Source organism: Carassius auratus, chromosome 22, assembly GCF_003368295.1.
Source record: "Carassius auratus strain Wakin chromosome 22, ASM336829v1, whole genome shotgun sequence".
Classification (NCBI taxonomy): Eukaryota; Metazoa; Chordata; class Actinopteri; order Cypriniformes; family Cyprinidae; genus Carassius; species Carassius auratus.
Window position 1 is genome coordinate 30,276,938 of NC_039264.1, and position 23,546 is coordinate 30,300,483.

The 23,546-nt window shown below is 42.8% G+C and overlaps 1 protein-coding gene and 1 long non-coding RNA gene across 16 annotated transcripts in view; one reads left to right on the forward strand and one right to left on the reverse strand.

Moving 5' to 3' along the window:
* The first annotated feature begins 254 nt into the window (after window positions 1-254).
* Window positions 255-16,833, forward strand: LOC113040356 (uncharacterized). Its single transcript, XR_003275190.1, has 2 exons — window positions 255-308; window positions 14,778-16,833. It is a non-coding gene; the product is annotated as an uncharacterized LOC113040356 (long non-coding RNA).
* LOC113040332 (NACHT, LRR and PYD domains-containing protein 12-like) overlaps window positions 16,678-23,546 on the reverse strand; it is a 36,758-nt gene continuing 29,889 nt past the window's right edge. For 10 of the 15 annotated variants that reach the window (XM_026198683.1, XM_026198680.1, XM_026198682.1 and 7 more), the window contains 6 exons: window positions 22,802-22,975; window positions 21,358-21,531; window positions 20,486-20,659; window positions 20,049-20,222; window positions 19,106-19,152; window positions 16,678-17,904 (listed from right to left, as the gene is read on the reverse strand). In XM_026198683.1, coding sequence (XP_026054468.1) covers window positions 17,363-17,904; window positions 19,106-19,152; window positions 20,049-20,222; window positions 20,486-20,659; window positions 21,358-21,531; window positions 22,802-22,975 — 1,285 coding nt within the window. In that variant the 3' untranslated portion in view covers window positions 16,678-17,362. The remainder of the gene's footprint in view (window positions 17,905-19,105; window positions 19,153-20,048; window positions 20,223-20,485; window positions 20,660-21,357; window positions 21,532-22,801; window positions 22,976-23,546) is intronic. The other 5 variants (XM_026198679.1, XM_026198678.1, XM_026198677.1 and 2 more) reach the window with 5 other exon arrangements.

The window sequence follows — 23,546 nt, forward strand, 5'->3', positions numbered from 1 at the left end:
GGAGACGCTGAAGAGGGACTTCAGGAGCCCTGATCGAGACGGTTCGCAGCACGACGCCCGCGGCAACGATCGTTGTGTCAGGACCACTGCCCACGTATCGACGAGGAAACGAAAGGTTCAGTAGACTTTTTGCTTTAAATGAATGGTTGTTGTCATGGTGTAAAGAACGGAAACTGTTATTTGTTAATAACTGGAATCTTTTCTGGGAGCGTCCTAGACTGTTTCGCGCTGATGGATTACACCCCAGCAGATTCGGAGCGGAGCTGCTCTCTGACAACATCTCCAGGACACTTCGCTCCATGTGACTAGTAAGACAATTCTCAAATAACCATTATGATGAGTTTTGTTCCACCCGCTTAAATGATAAAGGTACTTGCGCTGTAAAAACTATTAAGACTGTGTCTGTTCCCCCGTGAGGTCAAAATATAAATATAATGTAGGATCTAGAAAAGATCTTAGCGTAATTAAACCAGAAAAATGTAAAGTAAATGAACAAAAACAATTTTTAAAGTTTGTTTTTGATGATCACACCACATCCGTGCGGCCGAACCAGACGCCCCCCAGGGCGGAGCAGAAGACCACCACATCCCTGTGGCCGAATAAACAGGAGGATAAGTCTGATAGGGCAAGTCTGAAACTAAAAACATGAACAAGTTAAGGGTAGCCTCCGTGGCCACAGCAGGATCAGTCGGGTGCTCAGAGAGTTCAACTGAGATGGCCGTATACAGAATTCCTAAAATAATTTGCAGATTTCCTCTCTCAGACCTTCTAGTTACAGTTGATAAGGCGCTAATCATGGGAGATTTTAATATTCACGTTGATAATGCAGTCGGGCTCACCTCAACGCACAGCTTGGGCTCTGGAACCACACTTCTTGAGAGAGGCTGGACTCTCTACCACTCTGGAGTTGCCCATGGTGAGAGGCGGAGGGCTGGAGTGGGTTTGCTAATAGCCCCCCAGCTCAGCTGCCATGTGTTGGAGTTTACCCCCGGTGAACGAGAGGGCGCTTCCCTGCGCCTTCGAGTCGGGGATAGGTCTCTCACTGTCGTTTGTGCATACGGGCCGAACGGCAGTGCGGACTACCCGGCCTTCTTGGAGTCTCTGGGAGGGGTGCTGGAAAGTGCTCCGACTGGAGACTCCGTCGTTCTACTGGGGGACTTCAACGCTCACGTGGGCAGTGACAGTGACACCTGGAGGGGCGTGATTGGGAGGAACGGCCCCCCTGACCTGAACCCGAGTGGTGTTTCTGTTATTGGATTTCTGTGCTAACCACGGTTTGTCCGTAACAAACACCATGTTCAAGCATAAGGGTGTCCATCAGTGCACGTGGCACCAGGACACCCTAGGCCGGAGGTCGATGATTGACTTTGTGGTCGTGTCATCAGACCTTCGGCCATATGTCTTGGACACTCGGGTGAAGAGAGGGGCGGAGCTGTCAACTGATCACCACCTGTTGGTGAGTTGGATCCGATGGCGGGGGAGGAAGCTGGACAAACTCGGCAGACCCAAACGTACTGTGAGGGTCTGTTGGGAACGTTTGGCCGAGCCCCCTGTCAGAGAGATCTTCAACTCCCACCTCCGGCAGAGCTTCGACCAGATCCCGAGGGAGTTTGGAGATATTGAGTCCGAGTGGACCATGTTCTCCACCTCCATTGTTGCTGCGGCTGCTCGGAGCTGTGGCCGTAAGGTCTCCGGTGCCTGTCGAGGCGGCAATCCCCGAACCCGGTGGTGGACACCGGAAGTAAGGGATGCTGTCAAGCTGAAGAAGGAGTCCTATCGGGCCTGGATGGCTTGTGGGACTCCTGAGGCAGCTGACAGGTACCGGCAGGCCAAGCGGACTGCAGCCCGGGTAGTCGTGGAGGCAAAAACTCGGGCCTGGGAGGAGTTCGGTGAGGCCATGGAGAAAGACTATCGGTTGGCCTCGAAGAGATTCTGGCAAACTGTTCGACGCCTCAGGAGGGGGAAGCAGTGCCCTACCAACACTGTTAACAGTAGAGATGGGCACCTGTTGACCTCAACTGGGGATATCGTCGGGCGGTGGAAGGAATACTTCGAGGATCAATTCAATTGAATGATGGCGCCTGTGTGAAAAAGATGGCGCCTGTGTGTTTGGCATGCCGTCTGCAGCTCTCGTGTTTTCTTCTCTTTCTGTCTGATGTGTCGTTTACCTGTTGTACGCGGCTGGTGTATGCCCGTCAAGCTCTCCTAGACATCCGCACCTCCGTTGGGGATTCATACGCAAACTTTCAACACCGTGGACGTGGAATGCCCACTACACAAACCGTACGAGCCTCCCCAAACTATCTTCCTGCTCGATATCTGCCGGTGGCCGCTAAACTCCGTGCGGAGAAAGCGAAGGAGGAAACGAGGTTGCCGCGGAGGTTACATGACGAAACTAAAAGCTTATTTACTAGCTGACATTTCGTTTGGACGCAGATCTGCAGCATGGCACCCGCGGGACTCGGTTTACCGATGTCTTCGTCCTGTTTTCCCTCTACATCTGAGTCTTGCCACTCAGGTTGATCTCCGCAGTGTTGGCCGACGTGCCCGGCGGAACGGAGTAAATCACGGAAATCTGCGCTCATTGAGAAAAGCGCCGTCATCTCATGTGTCTATTCCTCCACCTAAGTTGGCGCTAATAAACGCCCGCTCCGTGGTGAATAAGACCTTTTTATTAAACGACTTCTACTCATCACACAACTTGGATTTTATGTTCATCACAGAATCATGGATTAAGGCCGGTGATTTAACTCCCTTATCAGAACTGGTTCCAGCAAACTGTACATTTTTTAACTCTCCTCGTCCTAATGGACGCGGGTGTGGGATTTTAACTATTTTAAATAACTCTCTCTCCTCACGCTGCCGGCTGGTCCCTGCAACGGCCTTCCCCAGCTTTGAAACTCAGCTTCTCCACCTAGATTGGAATGGTCCCATCTGTATAGGGGTGATATACCGCCCTCCACTCTTCAATAAGGATTTTATACTCCAATTCACTGAGTTCATTGGCAACATTGCCACAAACTATGATCGCTTCCTTTTGTTGGGTGACTTCAATATTCATATCTGCTGTCATTCAAACTCCCTGTCGCAGGAGTTTCTTGACTTAATAGATTCTTTTAACCTACTGCAGTGGGTCAAAAACTCTACCCACACTCAGGGCCACACACTGGACCTTGTGTTATCTTATGGGATTGATGTCACTGATATTGTTATCTCTGAATTTCCTCTCTCTGATCACAAGCCTATTTTATTGTTCACTGTCTCTTCTGGAGCTTTCTCAACCCACTACTGATCCTGTTATGTCACGGTTCTATTCTCCTCAGTTCAACACAAACTTCGACTTGTGCTTTACTGAGCTATGTTCTCACTGGCACTTGGACCAACCTTTATCTGACCTGGATGCAGATCGGCATCTTAGCCTTTTAAATTCTGCCTGGCTTAAAGTAGCTAACGTGACTGCTCCTCTTAAGCCTCACAAACCCAAACCACCAGATATGTGGCAAAATTCTGACACTCGTCTCCAAACACAAATATGTAGAAAGGCCGAACGCAAATGGAAACGGGACAGGCTAAGTGTCTCCTTCCGCATGTTCAAAGACTCACTTACAGCTTATCAGAACACTACTAAATCAGCTAAAGCTGCATACTTCTCAAACTTAATTAAATCCAATCACTCTAACCCTAAGGTCTTGTTTTCTGTCATTCATTCTGTTTTAAACCCATCTGCTAAATTATCTGTTGCCTCAGATGCTCTATGTGAAGACTTCCAGAGATTTTTTATTAACAAAATCACTACATTAAGGACCAGTATCTGCCCTAAATTAACTCTCCCCCCTATTATGCCGCGTACCTCCTGTGTTTGGGAGGCTTTTGTTCCCATTAACCTCCAGACACTGAAGGATGTGGAGGCTAAGCTCAAACCTTCATTCTGCCCAAATGATATCATTCACCCGAGATTTTTAAAATTAATCACCAACACGGTGGGTTCCAGGTATGGTATCGCTTATTAACAAGTGTCTAAGCACTGGATCTGTTCCGGCCAATCTTAAAGTGGCTACGGTCACTCCTTTGCTCAAGAAGCCTTCACTGGATCCTTCTGTTTTAAAAAATGACCGGCCAATCTCTGTCCTACCTTTCATTTCCAAGCTATTAGAGAAAATCGTGTTGGATCAGTTCCAACACTTTTTGTCAAATAACTGTATATATGAGGTCTTTCAATCTGGGTTTAGGACTTCCCACAGCACTGAGTCCGCTCTCCTGCGAGTGCTAAATGACATTTATCTCTCCACTGACCGTGGAGACACTGTACACTGTGGTTCTAGTTCTCCTAGATCTGTCGGCGGCTTTTGACACCGTTGACCACCCTACCCTGTTAGCTAGACTGGAGACGTGGGTGGGCATAAAAGGCTCTGTCCTGTCATGGTTCCAGTCCTACCTTACTGACAGGAAGTTTTTAGTAAAAATGGGAAACTTTTCCAGCTCCATGGCACCCCTGAGATGTGGTCTTCCACAGGGCTCTATTTTGGCTCCCTCTCTATTTTCTCTTTACATGCTACCGCTGGGCACAATTTTTAGGAAACACTGTGTATCTTTTCACTTTTATGCAGACGACACCCAAATTTACATTCCTATCAAGCGCAATAATCCTGCAGCACTAAACTCTCTTCATCTATGCTTAGAGGAGGTGAAGGCATGGCTAGATCAAAATTTCCTATCCCTTAATGATGATAAGACCGAGGTCATTGTTTTCAGCCCGAGTGAAAGGTCCCAGTGCACATGCCCTGACTTGGGAGGTCTATCTCCCTTTAAATCTACAGAAGTGCGGAACTTAGGTGTTCTTGTTGACCAGTCTTTAAAGTTTGATAAACACATCTCATCTGTAGTCAGTTCTGGTTTCTACCAACTTCGCTTACTATCTAAAATCAAAGGCTTTCTCACTCCAATAACTCTGGAAATGGCGGTTCATGCTTTCATCACGTGTCGACTGGATTATTGCAACTCACTATATTGCGGTATATCAGATTCTCAAATCTCCCGTCTTCAGTTTGTCCAAAATGCGGCGGCCAGACTCATCCATAATTGTCGCAAATATGACCATATCTCTCCCATTCTCAGATCTTTACATTGGTTACCAGTCCGGCAGAGAATAGATTTCAAAATTCTTCTCTTTGTCTTCAAATCTTTACACAACCTAGCACCAGTTTATCTCTCTGAACTTATTCATCCGTACATTCCGTCCAGAAGTCTCAGATCCCACGACCAGGCGTTGCTGGTAGTCCCTCGTGTCAGACTTAAGCGTAGAGGGGAGCGTGCTTTTGCGGTGGCAGGGCCTTGTCTCTGGAACACCATGCCTCTAGAGATCAGAACTGCTCCCAACCTCTCTGTTTTTAAGTCTCTGGTCAAAACTTATCTATTCTCGTTAGCATATTGATTACTTATCTTAGACTGTTCTTATTATTTTACATTTGCTTCTTGATTTTATAATAAATCTTAGCTTAGTTGTTCTCTATGTGCTTAAGTGTGTCTTGCTGCTTTTATTTTTATATGCTTGTTCTGTAAAGCACTTTGGTCTGTCTAGTGTGGCTGTTTAAATGTGCTATATAAATAAATGAACTTGAACTTGAACTATCTCCTCAATCCCACCGACTTGTGTTCCGTTGAGGAAGCAGTGGCTGGAGACTCGGAGGGGCACTCGTCCATCACCCGGGCTGAAGTCATCAAGGTAGTTAAAAACCTCCTTGGTGGCAAGGCACCGGGGGTGGATGAGATCCGCCCCGAGTACCTCAAGTCGCTGGATGTTGTGGGGCTGTCTTGGCTGACACGTCTCTACAACATCGCATAGCGGTTGGGGACAGTACCTCTGGACTGGCAGACCGGGGTGGTGTTCCCTCTTTTCAAGAAGGGGGACCGGAGAGTGTGTTCCAACTATAGGGGGATCACACTTCTCAGCCTCCCTGGGAAAGTCTATGCCAGGGTACTGGAGAGGAGAATTCGGCCGATAGTGGAACCTCGGATTCAGGAGGAACAGTGTGGTTTTTGTCCCAGTCGTGGAACACTGGACCAGCTCTATACCCTTTCCAGGGTGCTGGAGGGTTCATGGGAGTTTGCCCAACCAGTCCACATGTGTTTTTCTGGACTTGGAGAAGGCATTCGACCGTGTTCCTCGCGACATCCTGTGGAGGGTGCTCCGGGAGTATGGGGTCGGCGGCTCCCTACTTAGGGCTGTTCGGTCCCTGTACGACCGGAGCAAGAGCTTGGTTCGCATTGCCGGCAGTAAGTCAGACCTGTTCCCGGTGCATGTTGGATTCCGGCAGGGCTGCCCTTTGTCACCGGTTCTGTTCATAATTTTTATGGACAGAATTTCTAGGCGCAGCCAAGGGCCAGAGAGTGTCAGGATTTGGGGACCATACGATTTCGTCGCTGCTTTTTGCGGATGATGTTGTCGTGTTGGCCTCCTCAGACCAGGACCTTCAGCGTGCACTGGGACGGTTTGCAGCCAAGTGTGAATCGGCTGGGATGAGAATCAGCACCTCCAAGTCCGAGGCCATGGTTCTCAGTCGGAAAAGGGTGGATTGCTCACTTCAGGTTGGTGGAGAGTTCCTGCCTCAAGTGGAGGAGTTCAGGTATCTTGGGGTCTTGTTCACGAGTGAGGGAAGGATGGAGCGGGAGATTGACAGACGGATCGGTGCAGCTTCTGCAGTAATGCGGTCGCTGTACCGGTCTGTCGTGGTGAAGGACAAGATCCCGGATACAGGCGGCCAAAATGAGCTTTCTCCGTCGGGTGGCTGGGCGCTCCCTTAGAGATAGGGTGAGAAGCTCGGTCACTCGGGAGGAGCTCAGAGTAGAGCCGTTGCTCCTCCACATCGAGAGGAGCCAGCTGAGGTGGCTCGGGCATCTATTTCGGATGCCTCCTGGACGCCTTCCCAGGGAGGTGTTCCAGGCACGTCTCACCGGGAGGAGGCCCCGGGGAAGACCTAGGACACGCTGGAGGGACTATGTCTCCCGGCTGGCCTGGGAACGCCTCGGGGTCCTCCCGGAAGAGTTCGAAGAAGTGGCTAGGGAGAGGGAAGTCCGGGTGTCTCTGCTTAGACTGTTGCCCCCGCGACCCGGCCCCGGATAATCGGAAAATGATGGATGGATGGATGGATGGACGTTGATAATGCAAATGATACATTAGGACTTGCGTTTACTGACTCCTTTGGAGTCAAGCAAAATGTCAATGGGCCCACTCATCGTTTTAATCATACACTAGATTTAATTGTATCGCATGGAATCGATCTGACTGCTATAGATATTGTACCTCAAAGTGATGATATTACAGACCATTTCCTTGTATCATGCATGCTGCGTATAACTGATATTAAAGGGTTAGTTCGCCCAAAAATGAAAATTATGTCATTAATAACTCACCCTTATGCTGTTCCTAACATGTAAGACCTCCTTTTATCTTCGGAACACAGTTTAAGATATTTTAGATTTAGTCCAACAGCTCTCAGTCCCTCCATTGAAGCTGTGTGTACGGTACACTGTCCATGTCCAGAAAGGTAAGAAAAACATCATCAAAGTAGTCCATGTGACATCAGAGGGTCCGTTGGAATTTTTTGAAGCATCGAAAATACATTTTGGTCCAAAAATAGCAAAAACGACGACTTTATTCAGAATTGTCTTCTCTTCCGTGTCTGTTGTGAGAGAGAATTCAAATCAAAGCAGGATATCCGGTTCGCAAACGAATCATTCAGTTCACCAAATCGAACTGAATCGTTTTAAACGGTTCACATCTCTAATACGCATTAATCCACAAATGACTTAAGCTGTTCACTTTTTTAATGTGGCTGACACTCCCTCTGAGTTCAAACAAACCAATATCCCGGAGTAATGCATGCACTCAAACAGTACACTGACTGAACTGCTGTGGAGATGAACACCGAGCCGAGCCAGATAACGAACAATAGACTGACTCGTTCACGAGTGAAGAATCGGTTGCATCGGTGTTCGGATCACCAGTAGTTCTTTCGGACAGTTCGATTCAATAAACCGGTTGAAGAAAACGGTTCACCGGTTCTTTTGTGCTCGACATAATGGCGTCAGTTTCACTCGTTCATTCTGGTCAGTGTTTACATCCCTCCGCAAGCGCATGTGAGCTCAGCTTTACAGAAACTCGCTGATCAGATCACAGACACAGAACAACAGCACCGGGACTCTGCTTTAATCATTCTTGGGGACTTTAACAAAGCCAATCTCTCCCGTGAACTGCCAAAATACAGACAGCATGTTACATGTTCCACAAGAGACAGCAATATATTGGATCACTGTTACACCACAATAAAGAATGCATTTCACTCTGTTCCACGAACAGCTTTGGGATGTTCTGATCACTGTCTGGTTCATCTTATACTGTCCTACAGGCAGAAACTAAAATCAGCTAAACCTGTATCAAGGACTGTAAAAAGATGGACTAATGAAGCAGAGCAGGATTTACAATCTTGTTTTGACCTCACTGATTGGAGTGTTTTTGAAGCTGCTGCCACCGATCTGGACGAACTCACAGAGACGGTAACCTCATATATCAGTTTCTGTGAGGATAAGTTCCTACCAAGACTCAACTAATTTACAATAATGACAAACCGTGGTTCACTATCAATCAATCAATCAATCACCTTTATTTATATAGTGCTTTAAACAAAATACATTGCGTCAAAGCACTGAAAAACATTCATTTGGAAAACAGTGTCTCAATAATGCAAAATGATAGTTAAAGGCAGTTCATCATTGAATTCAGCTATGTCATCTCTGTTCAGTTTAAATAGTGTCTGTGCATTTATTTGCAATCAAGTCAACGATATCGCTGTAGATGAAGTGACCCCAACTAAGCAAGCCAGAGGCGACAGCGGCAAGGAACCGAAACTACATCGGTGACAGAATGGAGAAAAAAACCTTGGGAGAAACCAGGCTCAGTTGGGGGGCCAGTTCTCCTCTGACCAGACGAAACCAGTAGTTCAATTCCAGGCTGCAGCAAAGTCAGATTGTGCAGAAGAATCATCTGTTTCCTGTGGTCTTGTCCTGGTGCTCCTCTGAGACAAGGTCTTTACAGGGGATCTGTATCTGGGGCTCTAGTTGTCCTGGTCTCCGCTGTCTTTCAGGGATGTAGAGGTCCTTTCTAGGTGCTGATCCACCATCTGGTCTGGATACGTACTGGATCCGGGTGACTGCAGTGACCCTCTGATCTGGATACGGACTGGATCTGGTGGCTACGGTGACCTCGGAACAAGAGAGAAACAGACTAATATTAGCGTAGATGCCATTCTTCTAATGATGTAGAAAGTACGGTGTTATGTGAAGTGTTTCCAGTTCCAGTTTACCTAATTAATGCAGCCTAAAAATCCTTTAACGGATTTGGATATTAAAAGCATATTAGTATGTTATGTGTATGCCAGGTTAAAGAGATGGGTCTTTAATCTAGATTTAAACTACACTACAAAACTCAGACAGCTCCGTCAGGCCAAAGAAGATGCTTACGTGAAGGGGGACAATGTCTTGTATAAACAGGCTAAATACACATTGGAAAAAGAGATCAAAGTGGCAAAGAGGAATTATTCTGAAAAAATAAGGACTCAGTTCACTTCCAACGACTCCGCATCAGTGTGGAAAAGTCTAAAGAAGATCACCAATTACAAGACACCACCCCCCAGCACTGTAGAGAATCAATGACTGGCAGACGATCTGAACGAGTTTTACTGCAGGTTTGAAAGAACACCCATCACCTGCCCTGAATGCCTCCCCACAAAACCATTCACACCATTCACAACTCCTGCAACCAGCCCCGAATGCCTCTCCAAACTACCGTTCACACCACTAACAGCTCCTGCAACCCACCCTGAACACCTCTCCTATAAAACACTCTCACCATTCTCACCTCCTGCATCCCTCTTCTCCCCCACACCTGCAATTCCTGTGCAAGTCATTTGAAAAACTGGTGCTGGCCCACCTGAAGGACATCACTGGACCCTTGCTGGATCCTCTTCAGTTTGCCTACAGAGCAAACAGGTCTGTGGACGATGCAGTAAACATTGGACTGCATTATGTTCTGCAACACCTAGACAGACCGGGGACTTATGTGAGGATCCTGTTTGTGGACTTCAGCTCGGCCTTTAACACGATCATCCCAAACCTTCTCCTGCCCAAACTAAATCAGCTCTCTGTACCCACCTCCATCTGTCAGTGGATCAACAGCTTCCTGACAGACAGGCAGCAGCTAGTGAGGCTGGGAAAATACACATCCAGCACCCGTACAATCAGCACCGGAGCTCCCCAGGGCTGTGTTCTCTCCCCACTGCTCTTCTCCCTGTACACTAATGATTGCACGTCTAAGGACCCCTCTGTCAAGCTCCTGAAGTTTGCAGACGACACCACACTCATCGGCCTCATTCAGGACGGTGACGAGTCTGCTTACAGACAGGAGGTAAAAGAGCTGGCTGTCTGGTGCACTCTCAACAACCTGGAGCTTAACACGCTCAAAACAGTGGAGATGATCGTGGACTTCAGGAGAAACCCCCCTGCACTCCCCCCACTCACCATCATGAACAGCACTGTGACTGCAGTGGAGTCATTCAGGTTCCTGGGCACCACTATCTCACAGGACCTGAAGTGGGACATTCACATTGACTCCATCATAAAAAAGGCCGAGCAGAGGTTGTACTTCCTTCGCCAGCTGAGGAAGTTTAACCTGCCACAGGAGATGCTGAAACAGTTCTACTCCACCAGCATCGAATCCATCCTCTGCACTTCAGTAACTGTCTGGTTCAGCTCAGCTTCTAAATCTGACCTCAGAAGACTACAGAGGGTAGTCCAGACTGCTGAGCGAATCATCGGTACAACCCTCCCTTCTATTCAAGAACTGTACTTATCCAGAGTGAGAAAAAGGGCTGTCAAAATCACTTTGGACCCCTCATATCCAGCACACTCCCTCTTTGAACTGTTGCCATCTGGTCGACGCTACAGAGCACTGAGCACTAGAACGACCAGACACAGGAACAGTTTCTTCCCTCAGGCAATCCATCTTATGAACAGTTGATAATAACGGCGAACACACTACACTTTATATTTATATACACATACACTTTATTTATCTAACACACATACTTAGTATACACTTAAATTTTGCACATAATTTACATGTACATACATAACTGCATTTTTGTAATATACCTGCCTACAATTGTCATTTGTATATTGTCATTCACTATCTACTTATTTGTATTTTTTCATTCTTTTATTATGTGTTTTATGTTCTGTCTCTGTCATTCTGTTGTACTGCGGAGCTTCTGTCACGAAAACAAATTCCTCGTATGTGTAAACATACCTGGCAATAAAGCTCATTCTGATTCTGATTCTGATTTGCAATGATTGCCCTTGATTCAAGCCTTCGGTTTACCCGCACCCATAACATTAGCACAGAATCAGTTCAGAATCAATCACCAAAAGAATCAGTTCAGTTCAGACTCTCTGTGTGTCGGTCTGCTTCACGCTGAATCACACATGCGCAGTATCATCAGCTCCTCGGTTCATGAATCGGACGCGTCTGACAGAAACGGTTCTTGACTCGTGAACGAGTCAATGTTTTGTTCGTTATCTGGCTCGGCTCGGTGTTCATCTTCAGTTCTCTATTCACAGCAGTTCAGTCAATGTACCGTTTGAGTACATGAATTACTCCGGGATATTGGTTTGTTTGAACTTAGAGGGAGTGTCAGTCACATTAAAAAAGTTAACAGCTTAATTCATTTGTGGATTAATGCGCATTAGAGATGCAAACCGTAACGATTCAGTTCGATTTGGTTGACTAAATGAATCGTTCGCGAACCGGATATCCAGACTGCTTTGATTTGAACTATCTCTCACACAGACACAGAAGAGAAGACAATGCTGAATAAAGTCGTCGTTTTTGCTATTTTTGAACCAAAATGTATTTTCGATGCTTCAAAAAATTCTAACTGACCCTCTAATGTCACATGGACTACTTCGATGATGTTTTTCTTACCTTTCTGGACATGGACAGTATACCGTACACACAGCTTCAATGGAGGGACTGAGAGCTCTCGGACTAAATCTAAAATATCTTAAACTGTGTTCCGAAGATAAAAGGAGGTCTTACATGTTTGGAACAGCATAAGGGTGAGTTATTAATGACATAATTTTCATTTTTGGGTGAACTAACCTTTTAACTATATGTCGCAGCGATACCGTCTGGGCAGAACTATTGTTCCAGCCACCAAAGAAAGATTCGCAAATAACCTGCCTGATCTATCTCAACTGCTATTTGTACCCCAAAATACACATGAACTAGACGAAATTACTGACAACATGGGCACTATTTTCTCTAATACATTAGAAGCTGTTGCCCCGATCAAATTGAAAAAGGTTTGAGAAAAACGTACTGTACCATGGTATAACAGTAATACTCACTCTGTCAAGAAAGAAACTCGTAGTCTTGAACGCAAATGGAGAAAAACTAACTTGGAAGTTTTTAGAATTGCATGGAAAAACAGTATGTCCAGCTATAGACAGGCTCTAAAAACTGCTAGGGCAGAGCATACACACAAACTCATAGAAAATAACCAAAACAATCCAAGGTTTTTATTTAGCACAGTGGCTAAGTTAACAAATTACCAGACGCCACCTGATTCAAATATTCCACCAACGTTAAATAGTAATGACTTTATTAATTTCTTCACTGATAAAATAGATAACATTAGAAATACAATAGTGAATGTAGATTCTACAGTATCTAACACTTCAGTTTCATCCATCGCACCCAAAGATAAACTGCAGTGCTTTACAACCATAGGACAGGAAGAGCTAAATAAACTTATCACTGTATCTAAACCAACAACATGTTTATTAGATCCTGTACCCACTAAATTACTGAAAGAGCTGTTACCTGTAGCCGAAGAACCGCTTCTCAATATCATTAACTCGTCGTTATCTTTAGGTCACGTCCCAAAACCATTCAAGCTGGCGGTTATCAAGCCTCTTATTAAGAAACCAAAACTAGAACTTAGTTTACTGGCAAATTATAGGCCTATTTCAAATCTTCCATTTATGTCTAAAATTTTAGAAAAAGTTGTGTCTGCTCAATTGAGCACCTTCCTGCATAAAAATGATCTGTATGAAGAATTTCAGGTTTCAGGCCCCTCGATAGCACAGAAACTGCACTTGTTAAAATTACAAATGACTTGCTCCTTGCGTCAGATCAAGGCTGCATCTCATTTCTAGTTTTACTTGATCTTAGTGCAGCGTTCGACACCACAGATCATGACATACTCATAGATCGATTACAAAACTATACAGGTATTCAAGGGCAGGCTCTAAGATTGTTTAGATCCTACCTGTCCGATCGCTACCATTTTGTTTACTTAAATGGGGAGTCATCTCATTTATCATCAGTAAAATATGGAGTGCCACAAGGATCCGTCCTAGGTCCCCTTCTATTTTCAATATACATGTTGCCCCTTGGTAATATTATTAGAAAATACGGAATTAGCTTCCACTGTTATGCTGATGATACTCAGCTATATATCTCAACGAGACCAGATGAAACTTCCCAATTATCTAAGCTAACAGAGTGTGTTAAAAATGTAAAAGATTGGATGACAAATAATGTTCTCCAATTAAATTCGGATAAGACAGAGATACTAATTATTGGACCAAAAAACACTACACAGAATCTTGTAGATTACAATCTGCAACTAGACGGATGTACTGTTACTTCCTCTACAGTCAGAAATCTGGGTGTTATATTAGACAGCAATTTGTCTTTTGAAAATCATATTTCCAATGTTACAAAAACTGCATTCTTCCATCTTAGAAACATTGCCAAACTACGAAACATGTTATCTGTTTCTGATGCAGAAAAGCTAGTTCATGCATTCATGACCTCTAGACTGGACTATTGTAATGCACTTCTAGGTGGTTGTCCTGCTTCGTCAATAAACAAGCTACAGGTAGTCCAAAATACAGCAGCTAGAGTCCTTACGAGGTCAAGAAAATATGATCATATTACCCCAATTTTACAGTCTCTGCACTGGCTACCTATTAAGTTCTGTATCAGTTACAAATTATCATTACTAACCTATAAGGCCCTAAATGGTTTAGCTCCTGCATACGTAACTAGCCTTCTACCACGCTACAACCCATCACGCACCCTAAGGTCACAAAACGCTGGACGTTTGGTAGTTCCTAGGATAGCAAAGTCCCCAGAGGACCCCAGATGATGCTAACCCTGAATCAACAAACAGAACTAACAATTATTGCTAAATGTGTGACTGCATCATATAATAACTTAATTAATAATATTGATAGTTCATCGTCTAGCTGACTACGTCTTGTATTATTATTATTATTTTTTTTTTTTTTCAAAAATCCTGTCAAATGTGCACAAACTACTAGCTACTACTAAATATTGTAGAAACATAATTTTCTGTAAAGTTGCTTTGTAACGATTTGTTTTGTAAAAAGCGCTATACAAATAAACTTGAATTGAATTGAATTGAATAGATGTGACGAGGGTCTGGAAGTTCCGCAGAAGGGAGGAGAGACTCTGGTAGTTCAGCAGAAATGTGGGGAGGCTCTGGTAGTTCAGCAGAAATGTGGGGAGGCTCTGGTAGTTCCACAGAGAAATGACGAGACTCTGGTACTCCCATGGTGTTTCCTTGTTCATGAAGATCAATGGTGACTTGCCTTTTTTCATGAAGATCACTAGTGACTTGACTCGGTCCTTGTAGATCACCGGTGACTTGACTCTGTCCTTGGGGCTGGGTCTGCGGCCATTCTGCGCAGCGGCACTGGGTTGGCGGCCATCTTGCGCAGCGGCACTGGACTGGCGGGCATCTTGTGCAGCGGCGCTGGCTCGGCAGACTTGCGCCTCCTTTCCCCTCTCCGTCCACAATGGTGAGACGGCGGCTCCCATCCGTTTCTCACAAACCCAGGGTCGACGGGGGGCCATGGTGGAGAGTGATGCCGGACCTCCTCTCGACCACTCACTCATGAGCTACCTCCCCTGGTCCCACGAAACAAGACAAGGCGAGTACCCACAAAACCATTCCTCTCCCGCTCGGTGACTGGGGAGGAAATATGAACAGACATACCACTGGATCTTTTTGATGGAGTCCTTCTGTGACGATTGTGCACCAGAGAGTCACAGGGAGATAAAAAGATCCAAATGCAGATGTCTTTAATAAGAGATAATCTAAATCGTAGTCAACAAGCCAAGGTCAAAACCAAACAATCAGTCCAAAACAAAACAAACAAAGGAAGGTCAGGAAAAGGGACTCGGAATACGAGCGGACTCGGAGGACGAGCAGACAGAAAGAATCTCGGGGGACAAGAATGCTGGATTCACGAAGGGGAAGGACTCCATACACACAACAGGAAAAGACTGGTATTTATAGGGAGACTAATGACAAATAAATTGACTGCACCTGGTGCAATTAACAGGAGTGCAATTACTGTGATGACAGGACAAGACTAGAGAAATACTAGTGCCTACGGTGAAGTGCCTAAGGGGAAGTGAGCCCACTAGTGGACACCCAGGGAAACAGAGACTAGGCAGCATGACAGTCACCTCTGTATTCACCTATATTCATTAGAGACTATATTCACCAAAATAAGGACCCAGTGACTGACTGAACAATTATTTGAATACTGTGCTTTAATAAACAGGCTGGCTTTGTATTTGGTATAGAGACACTGCAGACAAAAACAATGATTTATGCACCAGTCAATTTTGAGATTTTTGTTTTGTCATTAAGTTTTTAACTTTTTTTTCAGACCAATGGAACGAAAACATCCAAAATACACCTTCAAGTGTTTCTTTCATAGCACTTTATCTATTTCTGTTTTGTACATATCTTTAAAGGCTGCTTTCTCAAAATGATAATCCCAAATTCAATATCTCTGAAAATGTAAATATTGTGAAAAGGTTCAATATTGAAGACACCTGGTGCCAAAAGCAGAATGTAAGAAATGCTCTAAAATAATGGCATTACAGACTCTTGCTCTTCACCAGCAGCATTTGAAGAAAAGGGAATTTATTTATTGTATGAGATGACATCATTCTGACTGCTTTTATTGTTTATTTGACATCATTTATTTTAAGTGGACAGATGTAAAGTGTCCTGTATGCATGAAACTACAGCCTTATATTACATTCATTTCAGTTTGTCAGATTGAGCCATAACAGCTTCTGTGCATCTTTGATTACAAATACATGCAAATATCAGCTCGACTTCGGCCTGATGATTACTGTTAGATATTTGAGTGACAGCTGTGTGGCTCCTGTCATATAAAGCTGTTGTGCTCGTGGAGAAATAACAAAGCAGAAAAGAGCATCATTTCAGAAGAAGAGATGCTGATGAAGATGTTCTAGTGATCAAGCAGCAGATTGAAGCTCTGAAGCTCCTGAAAGACTGAATTAGAGCCAGATCAACTGTGTTCAGCAGTGATACTGTGAGTGTTTGGACACAATTCATTTAGTGAATCGAGTGTTAAATCAGCGCAGACAGAAAAATAAAGCAGACGATCAGGAGACGGATTCATTCGGAGTCAATTCAGCCTCTGATCTCAATCACATTCATGATTATTCATACTGTCATCAGTTCACATCAGGATTCAGAAACCAGTTCAGGATCAAATGAGTCACTCATGGACTTTTATTACATTTGATGAGCAGTTTACAATAGAAATATTAAAGCACACATATTACTCTGTTTATTAAAGATTCAGAACAGTATGAGAGTCTGATCTAGATTCATAACTTCTGTATGACGATGAAAAACTAATAAAAAAGGAATAGAAATGTAATGATGTGAGATTTGATGAGCAGTTTACAATAGAAATATTAAAGCATACATATTACTCTGTTTATTAAAGATTCAGAACAGTATGAGAGTCTGATCTAGATTTATAACTAATGTAAGACAATAAAACACAAATTAAAATGAATAAAAATGCAATTATGTGAGATTTGATGAGCAGTTTACAATAGAAATATTAAAACACACATAATACTGTTTATTAAAGATTCAGAACAGTATGAGAGTCTGATCTAGATTCATAACTTCTGTATGACGATGAAAAATGAATAAAAAAGGAATAGAAATGTAATGTGAGATTTGATGAGCAGTTTACAATAGAAATATTAAAGCACACATATTACTCTGTTTATTAAAGATTCAGAACAGTATGAGAGTCTGATCTAGATTCATAACTTCTGTATGACGATGAAAAACGAATAAAAAAGGAATAGAAATGTAATGATGTGAGATTTGATGAGTGTGTGTGTGTGTGAACATCGGAAAGAGTCTCTCTATCATTTAATATCACACAGAGACACTGAGGAATCAGGATAATAAAGTCTAAATCCAGCATAGAGGGGTTCAGTGAATGTGGTGTTGAGTGTGTGTAAGTGTGTGAGTGTGTGTGTGTCAGAGACGCTGTAGAAGGACAGAACACCAGCAGACACATCCACATACACTCCTGCTCTCTTACAGGATGAAGGGTCAGCAGATAGAACAGGTATGATCTCATCGTGACGGACAGAGAAACTGTTATCAGAGCAGAACAGACTCCAGGATTTATCATTCAATCCAAACATACAATCTCTCCTTCCTCCTTTCCTGTTGATTCCTTTATAGGACACTGATATAGCAGCTCGTCTGCTCCATTCAGTCTCCCAGTAACAGCGTCCAGTCAGACTCTCAACACACAGAACCTGAGGATGAACACGATCAAATCTCTCTGGATGATCAGGATACAGCTGATGATCTTTCACTAATGTGATCTTCTTGTTCTCATCAGACAGAACGAGTCGAGTGTGTGCTGTGTTTGGATCCAGTGTGAGTTCACAGGCATCTGAACACAAGAACAGAGAGACATCAAGAACAACACAACACTGAAGATGTCTGTGACTAGAGCTGTCTGAAACCGCTCCCTATACACTATATAGTGCACTAGATGTTCTGTAGGCAGAATAGGGATTAGTGAAGGAGTGATTAATTTGAACATGACAACATAATATCGTGCTCTACAATATTTCTCTGAATAAATCTCTGACAGACTATCAGCCAATAACTGTGTGCATAGTTAATGAGCATGCTGACATCATCCCTAGCCCCGCCCCCTTCCTCTGAGCTCAAGACTTCTCTCTGTTCCTCAGTAAAAGTTTGTCTTAGCTGCTATTTAGGAGAACTCTTAGTGCTAAGATCAAATGTTTTGTGAATACGGGCCCTGCTCAAAGATTTATAATATCTGAAACAAGTCTCTTCTGCTCAACAAGTAACAGTAATATTGAGAAATATTATTCTGATTTAATAAATTGTTTTCTGTGTGAATCTGTGTTAAAGTGTAATGTATTTCTGTGATGCTCCGCTGTATTTTCAGCATCATTCCTCCAGTCTTCAGTGTCACATGATCTTCAGAAATCAGAATAATATGATGATTTACTGCTCTGTTATGATTTTTGAAGCTCAATCATTAATGTTGGTTTTTATCAATATTGAACTTTTTTTCTGCTTCATATTTTTGTGGAAATGATGTATTTTATTTTCCAGGATTCTTTGTTGAACAGAAACTTCATAAGAATAGCATTTATTTTAGATTAAATCTTCTGTAACATTATAAATGTTTTTTACGGTCACTTTTGGTTTTGGTGAATAAAAGTATTATTATTATTAATGTTATGAACAACATTCACACTGATTCAGTGTGTGTGTGTGTGTGTGTGTGTGTGTGTGTGTATGTGGGCATGTTTTTGTATCATATCAGGACACAACTCTGTATAATGACATGGGTATGACACAGGTATTACAAGGAGAGGGTGACTTATGAGGACATAACCCATGTCACCATTTTTCAAAACAATTATAAATCATACAGAATGAGTTTTTTTGAGAAAGTAAAAATGCAGAAAGTTTCCTGTGAGGGTTAGGGTTAGGTGTAGGGTTGGTGAAGGGACATAGAATATACAGTTTCTACATTATAAAAACCATTACACCTATGGGATGAACACACTTTTCACAAAAACAAATGTGTGTGAGTGTGTGTGTAGACCTACACTTTCGTAGTCCCGTTCTCATCCTGATCTCTCCTCCATGATCCACACTATAAACACACAAACACAGGTTCATAAGTTCACACTCATATAATCAGTATTAATTTGTGTGTGTGTGTGTGTGTGTGTGTGTGTCTGTGAGTGTGTGTATTTGTGTGTAGACCTATCAAAATCAGTAAAAAAAAAAATCTAACTCTTCGCTTCTGAGTTTCTAACAAAGGGAATGGAGGAGGAGCACAGGCTTGAGCCGCTGGTGGAGGCAGCCTCACGCCAGCATCTGTTACAGGAGCTGCAGGACACAGAAAGATGTAGAGAGAGATGGAGGAAAAGACTGAACAGAGGAGGGAGGAGAAAGAGGTTTTGCAGTGGAGGAATCTGGAGCACGGCTCTGGCTCCCTGATGGCTCTAATGACTGTTTTGGAAGGTTAGCTGGCTTTAAGAATAAAGCTGTGCTTTGGTTATTAACTGGGAAAACTGTACATGTGCATTAATCAGCGCTCGTCTCAGCCCCAAAATGTCCACTTTCTGATTGAGGGAATGATTGCTGTGGCTGAGACAAAAGAGGATGCTGGTAAGTGAAAAGGATGTCTTTCTGGCAGGGCAAGCAAAGTCATCATGATAAAAGCTCTGGTCTCATCGACTGGACCTGGTGGGGAAGGAGTAGCTTTGGGGCCAGTGGGTTGTGATGGGGATCCAAACTCATCATCAGAAGGGAAATGTTGGATTTAGGATAAAGTAGCGACTGGGGTGAAAGCTGTCATGGGACGGAGTTCAGTTGGCTGTATTTATATTTGAATTAATTATAAGAACAAGCTCCACTTTAGCTAAACGCGTTGATTAATCTGAAAAAGCTCTTCCCAAATGTTGTTAATGAAACATAATTTAATGTAGATCAGCATCATTCACACACACATGTTCAGTACGTCAGTATTAGTGTTTGACATACTTGAGTATCTGCAGTTTATAGTTTGGATCCTGCAGTTTGTGTTTGAGCAGCTTGACTCCTGATTCTCCTGGGTGATTGTAGCTCAGATCCAGCTCTCTCAGGTGTGAGGGGTTTGAACTCAGAGCTGAAGACAAATAACCACAGCCTTCCTCTGTCACCATACAGCCAGACAACCTACAGACACACACACACAGAGACACAGACAGATCATCTACAGACACAGACACAGATCATCTACAGACACAGACACACACACTGTGATCAGTTGACTGTAAATGATCTCTTCTATGTTCTTAATACCTCAGTATCTGCAGACACACACACACACACTCACTGTGATCAGTTGAGTGTAAATGATCTCTTCTATGTTCTTAATACCTCAGTATCTGCAGACACACACACACACACACACACACACACTTCTATGTTCTTAATACCTCAGTATCTGCAGCTGACAGTTCTGACTCTTCAGTCCATCAGAAATAAACTTTACTCCAGAGTCCTGCAGGTCATTGTTCCTCAGATCCAGCTCTCTCAGGACACAGTTTGAGGATTGTAGAGCTGATGACAATCTCTCACAACACTGAGCAGTGAGATCACAGCCAGCAAGACTGAAAGAGACAAGAACACACACACAACAGTCAGATCATCTACACACACACACAGACACACACACAGTCAGATCATCTACACACACACACGTCTGGTCCTTGTGGGGACTCTCCATAGGTGTAATGGTTTTTATACTGTACAGACCGTATATTCTATCGCCCTACACCAACCCTACACCTAAACCTAACCCTCACAGGAAACTTTCTGCATTTTTAGATTTTCAAGAAACTTCATTCTGTGTCATTTATTAGCTTGTTTACCCGTGGGGACCTCAATTTAGGTCCCCACCGTGACACGAGTCCCCATGAGTCTGTGTGTATTCAGGTTTAAGTCCCCACCAGAATAGAAAAACAACACCCACACACACACAGTCAGATCATCTACACTCACACACACACACACACACACACACACACATACTGATCAGTTGACTGTAAATGATCTCTTCTATGTTCTTAATACCTCAGTATCTGCAGACACACACACACACACACACACACACACACGTTGTGATCAGTTGACTGTAAATGATCTCTTCTATGTTCTTAATACCTCAGTATCTGCAGACACACACACACACACTGTGATCAGTTGAGTGTAAATGATCTCTTCTATGTTCTTAATACCTCAGTATCTGCAGACACACACACACACACACACACACACACACACATGATCTCTTCTATGTTCTTAATACCTCAGTATCTGCAGCTGACAGTTCTGACTCTTCAGTCCATCAGAAATAAACTTTACACCAGAGTCCTGCAGGTCATTGTTCCTCAGATCCAGCTCTCTCAGGACACAGTTTGAGGATTGTAGAGCTGAAGACAAACTCTCACAACACTGAGCAGTGAGTTTACAGCCAGAAAATCTAGAAGAGATTAAATACAATTAAAGAAATAACAAAACAATAAAGACATTTACAGAGTGTTGTCAGTTTTCTGTCCTCAGTGAACGGAGGATGACATAATCTGAACACTGAATCACAATATGATGTTTTATAATCTTTCAGATTGATTCATATCTGAGATCAGATGAGCTCCTGACTGATTATTCAACTCATGAATATTTAACATTTTGCTAAATGTAGCAATGTTTTCTGGAGGTGTAAAAAAATATGGTATAAGTTAAGTTTTGAGAGACTCTCCAGACAGTTGAGCAGATTTTTTCCTGTATTAAATGCTTCCTGCTGTATTGTTAATGTGATCAATATTTGTAGTTTCTCTTTATTTGCTGCTTCAGCTGCTTTAGTTTGAGTCAGTGGTGTTCACAGGAACAGTAACTTTGCTTTGCTTTATTAACTTTATTAATTTTAATCAAGGTCACAGTAATTCAAGATCAAACGAGACGTGTTAAATAAATGCTTGATATATAGTTTCAGCTTCACAGTAAGAGACAGAGATGAATTCACTGAGTCACGTATGTGGAAATCAAATCCTTTAAAATTAGCTTAATGAAATAAAAGAGTCCTGAATGAGAGCATGATGGAATAAAACAGATGAATTTAATTCTCTGTCAGCTGCTGAAGATCTTTTAAATGATTGATTAAGAGTCCAAAAATTATATTAACATTTAGTATTTATTTGACTATTAATCATCATCTATGAACTTACAGCTCTGTGGAAATTAATTTATTATGTCTGTGAGTGACTGCATTAATGTTTAAAGTGTAGGTTTTGCATTAGTGCACAGAAATTAAGAGCAAAATACACATTATTTCACACAATAAACGTGTTTAAAAACATGGGTTGTAATGAGGCACTGATGAGATGTGTGTCCTTTACTGCAGATTCACTATTCACTATAAAAGACTAAAAATAGTTTTCTCATGATGTGTTTTTACAGGAAAATCCTGCTTGAATCTTCACTGAAAGTTTGATGAAACTCTCTCTTACTGTTTAAAGGAGAAGTCAGAAATATCCTCTAAACATGTTTCCTGCCATAAACTGTGATCATAATATACTGTATGTGCTGCAAGTCTGGAGTGTGTTTTATCATTCATACCACAATAGTGATTGTAAAACTGTATAATATATGTTATCTGGAAAAAGACAAAACTGTCTCTTCATTTTAAATGAAGCCCGTTTTCTTTATTTTTATAAAGATATAATATAATATAATATAATATATGTTCTTAATACCTCAGTATCTGCAGCTGATAGTTCTGACTCTTCAGTCCATCAGAAATAAACTTTACTCCAGAGTCCTGCAGGTCATTGTAACTCAGATCCAGCTCTCTCAGGACACAGTTTGAGGATTGTAGAGCTGAAGACAATCTCTCACAACACTGAGCAGTGAGATCACAGCCAGCAAGACTGAAAGAGACAAGAACACACACCAACAGATCAGATCATATACAGACACACACACACACACACACACACACACACACAGACAGATCATCTACAGACACATTTCAATATTGTGATCAGTTGACTGTAAATGATCTCTTATATGTTCTTAATACCTCAGTATAGGAAATAAACCCCTAAAGATAGAAACTTTATATCATCATACCATCTATTTATTTATGTATATATGACATCACTGTACTATAAACACAGTTTTAGATCACTGCAGAAGAGTATTTGATGAATCAAGCTGCTAAAGGAGTGTTTTCTGCTTCCTCCTGATCACTTCTGAAGCAGAACAGCAGTGGAGAGCAATGAGGAGACGAGGAGAGAGATCACATGACATCAGCCAATCAAAACAGAGCGCATTTATCATAAACCCAGCGTTTCTGATACTAATATTCATCTCTTCAACATCACTCACTGTTTGAGCAAAAATACCTCCACATTCTGAAATCAACACACATTTACTGAAGAAGAAACATCACTTGAGATAGAAAGACCTGTTTTCTGAAGAAAAGATAAACATTCTGCT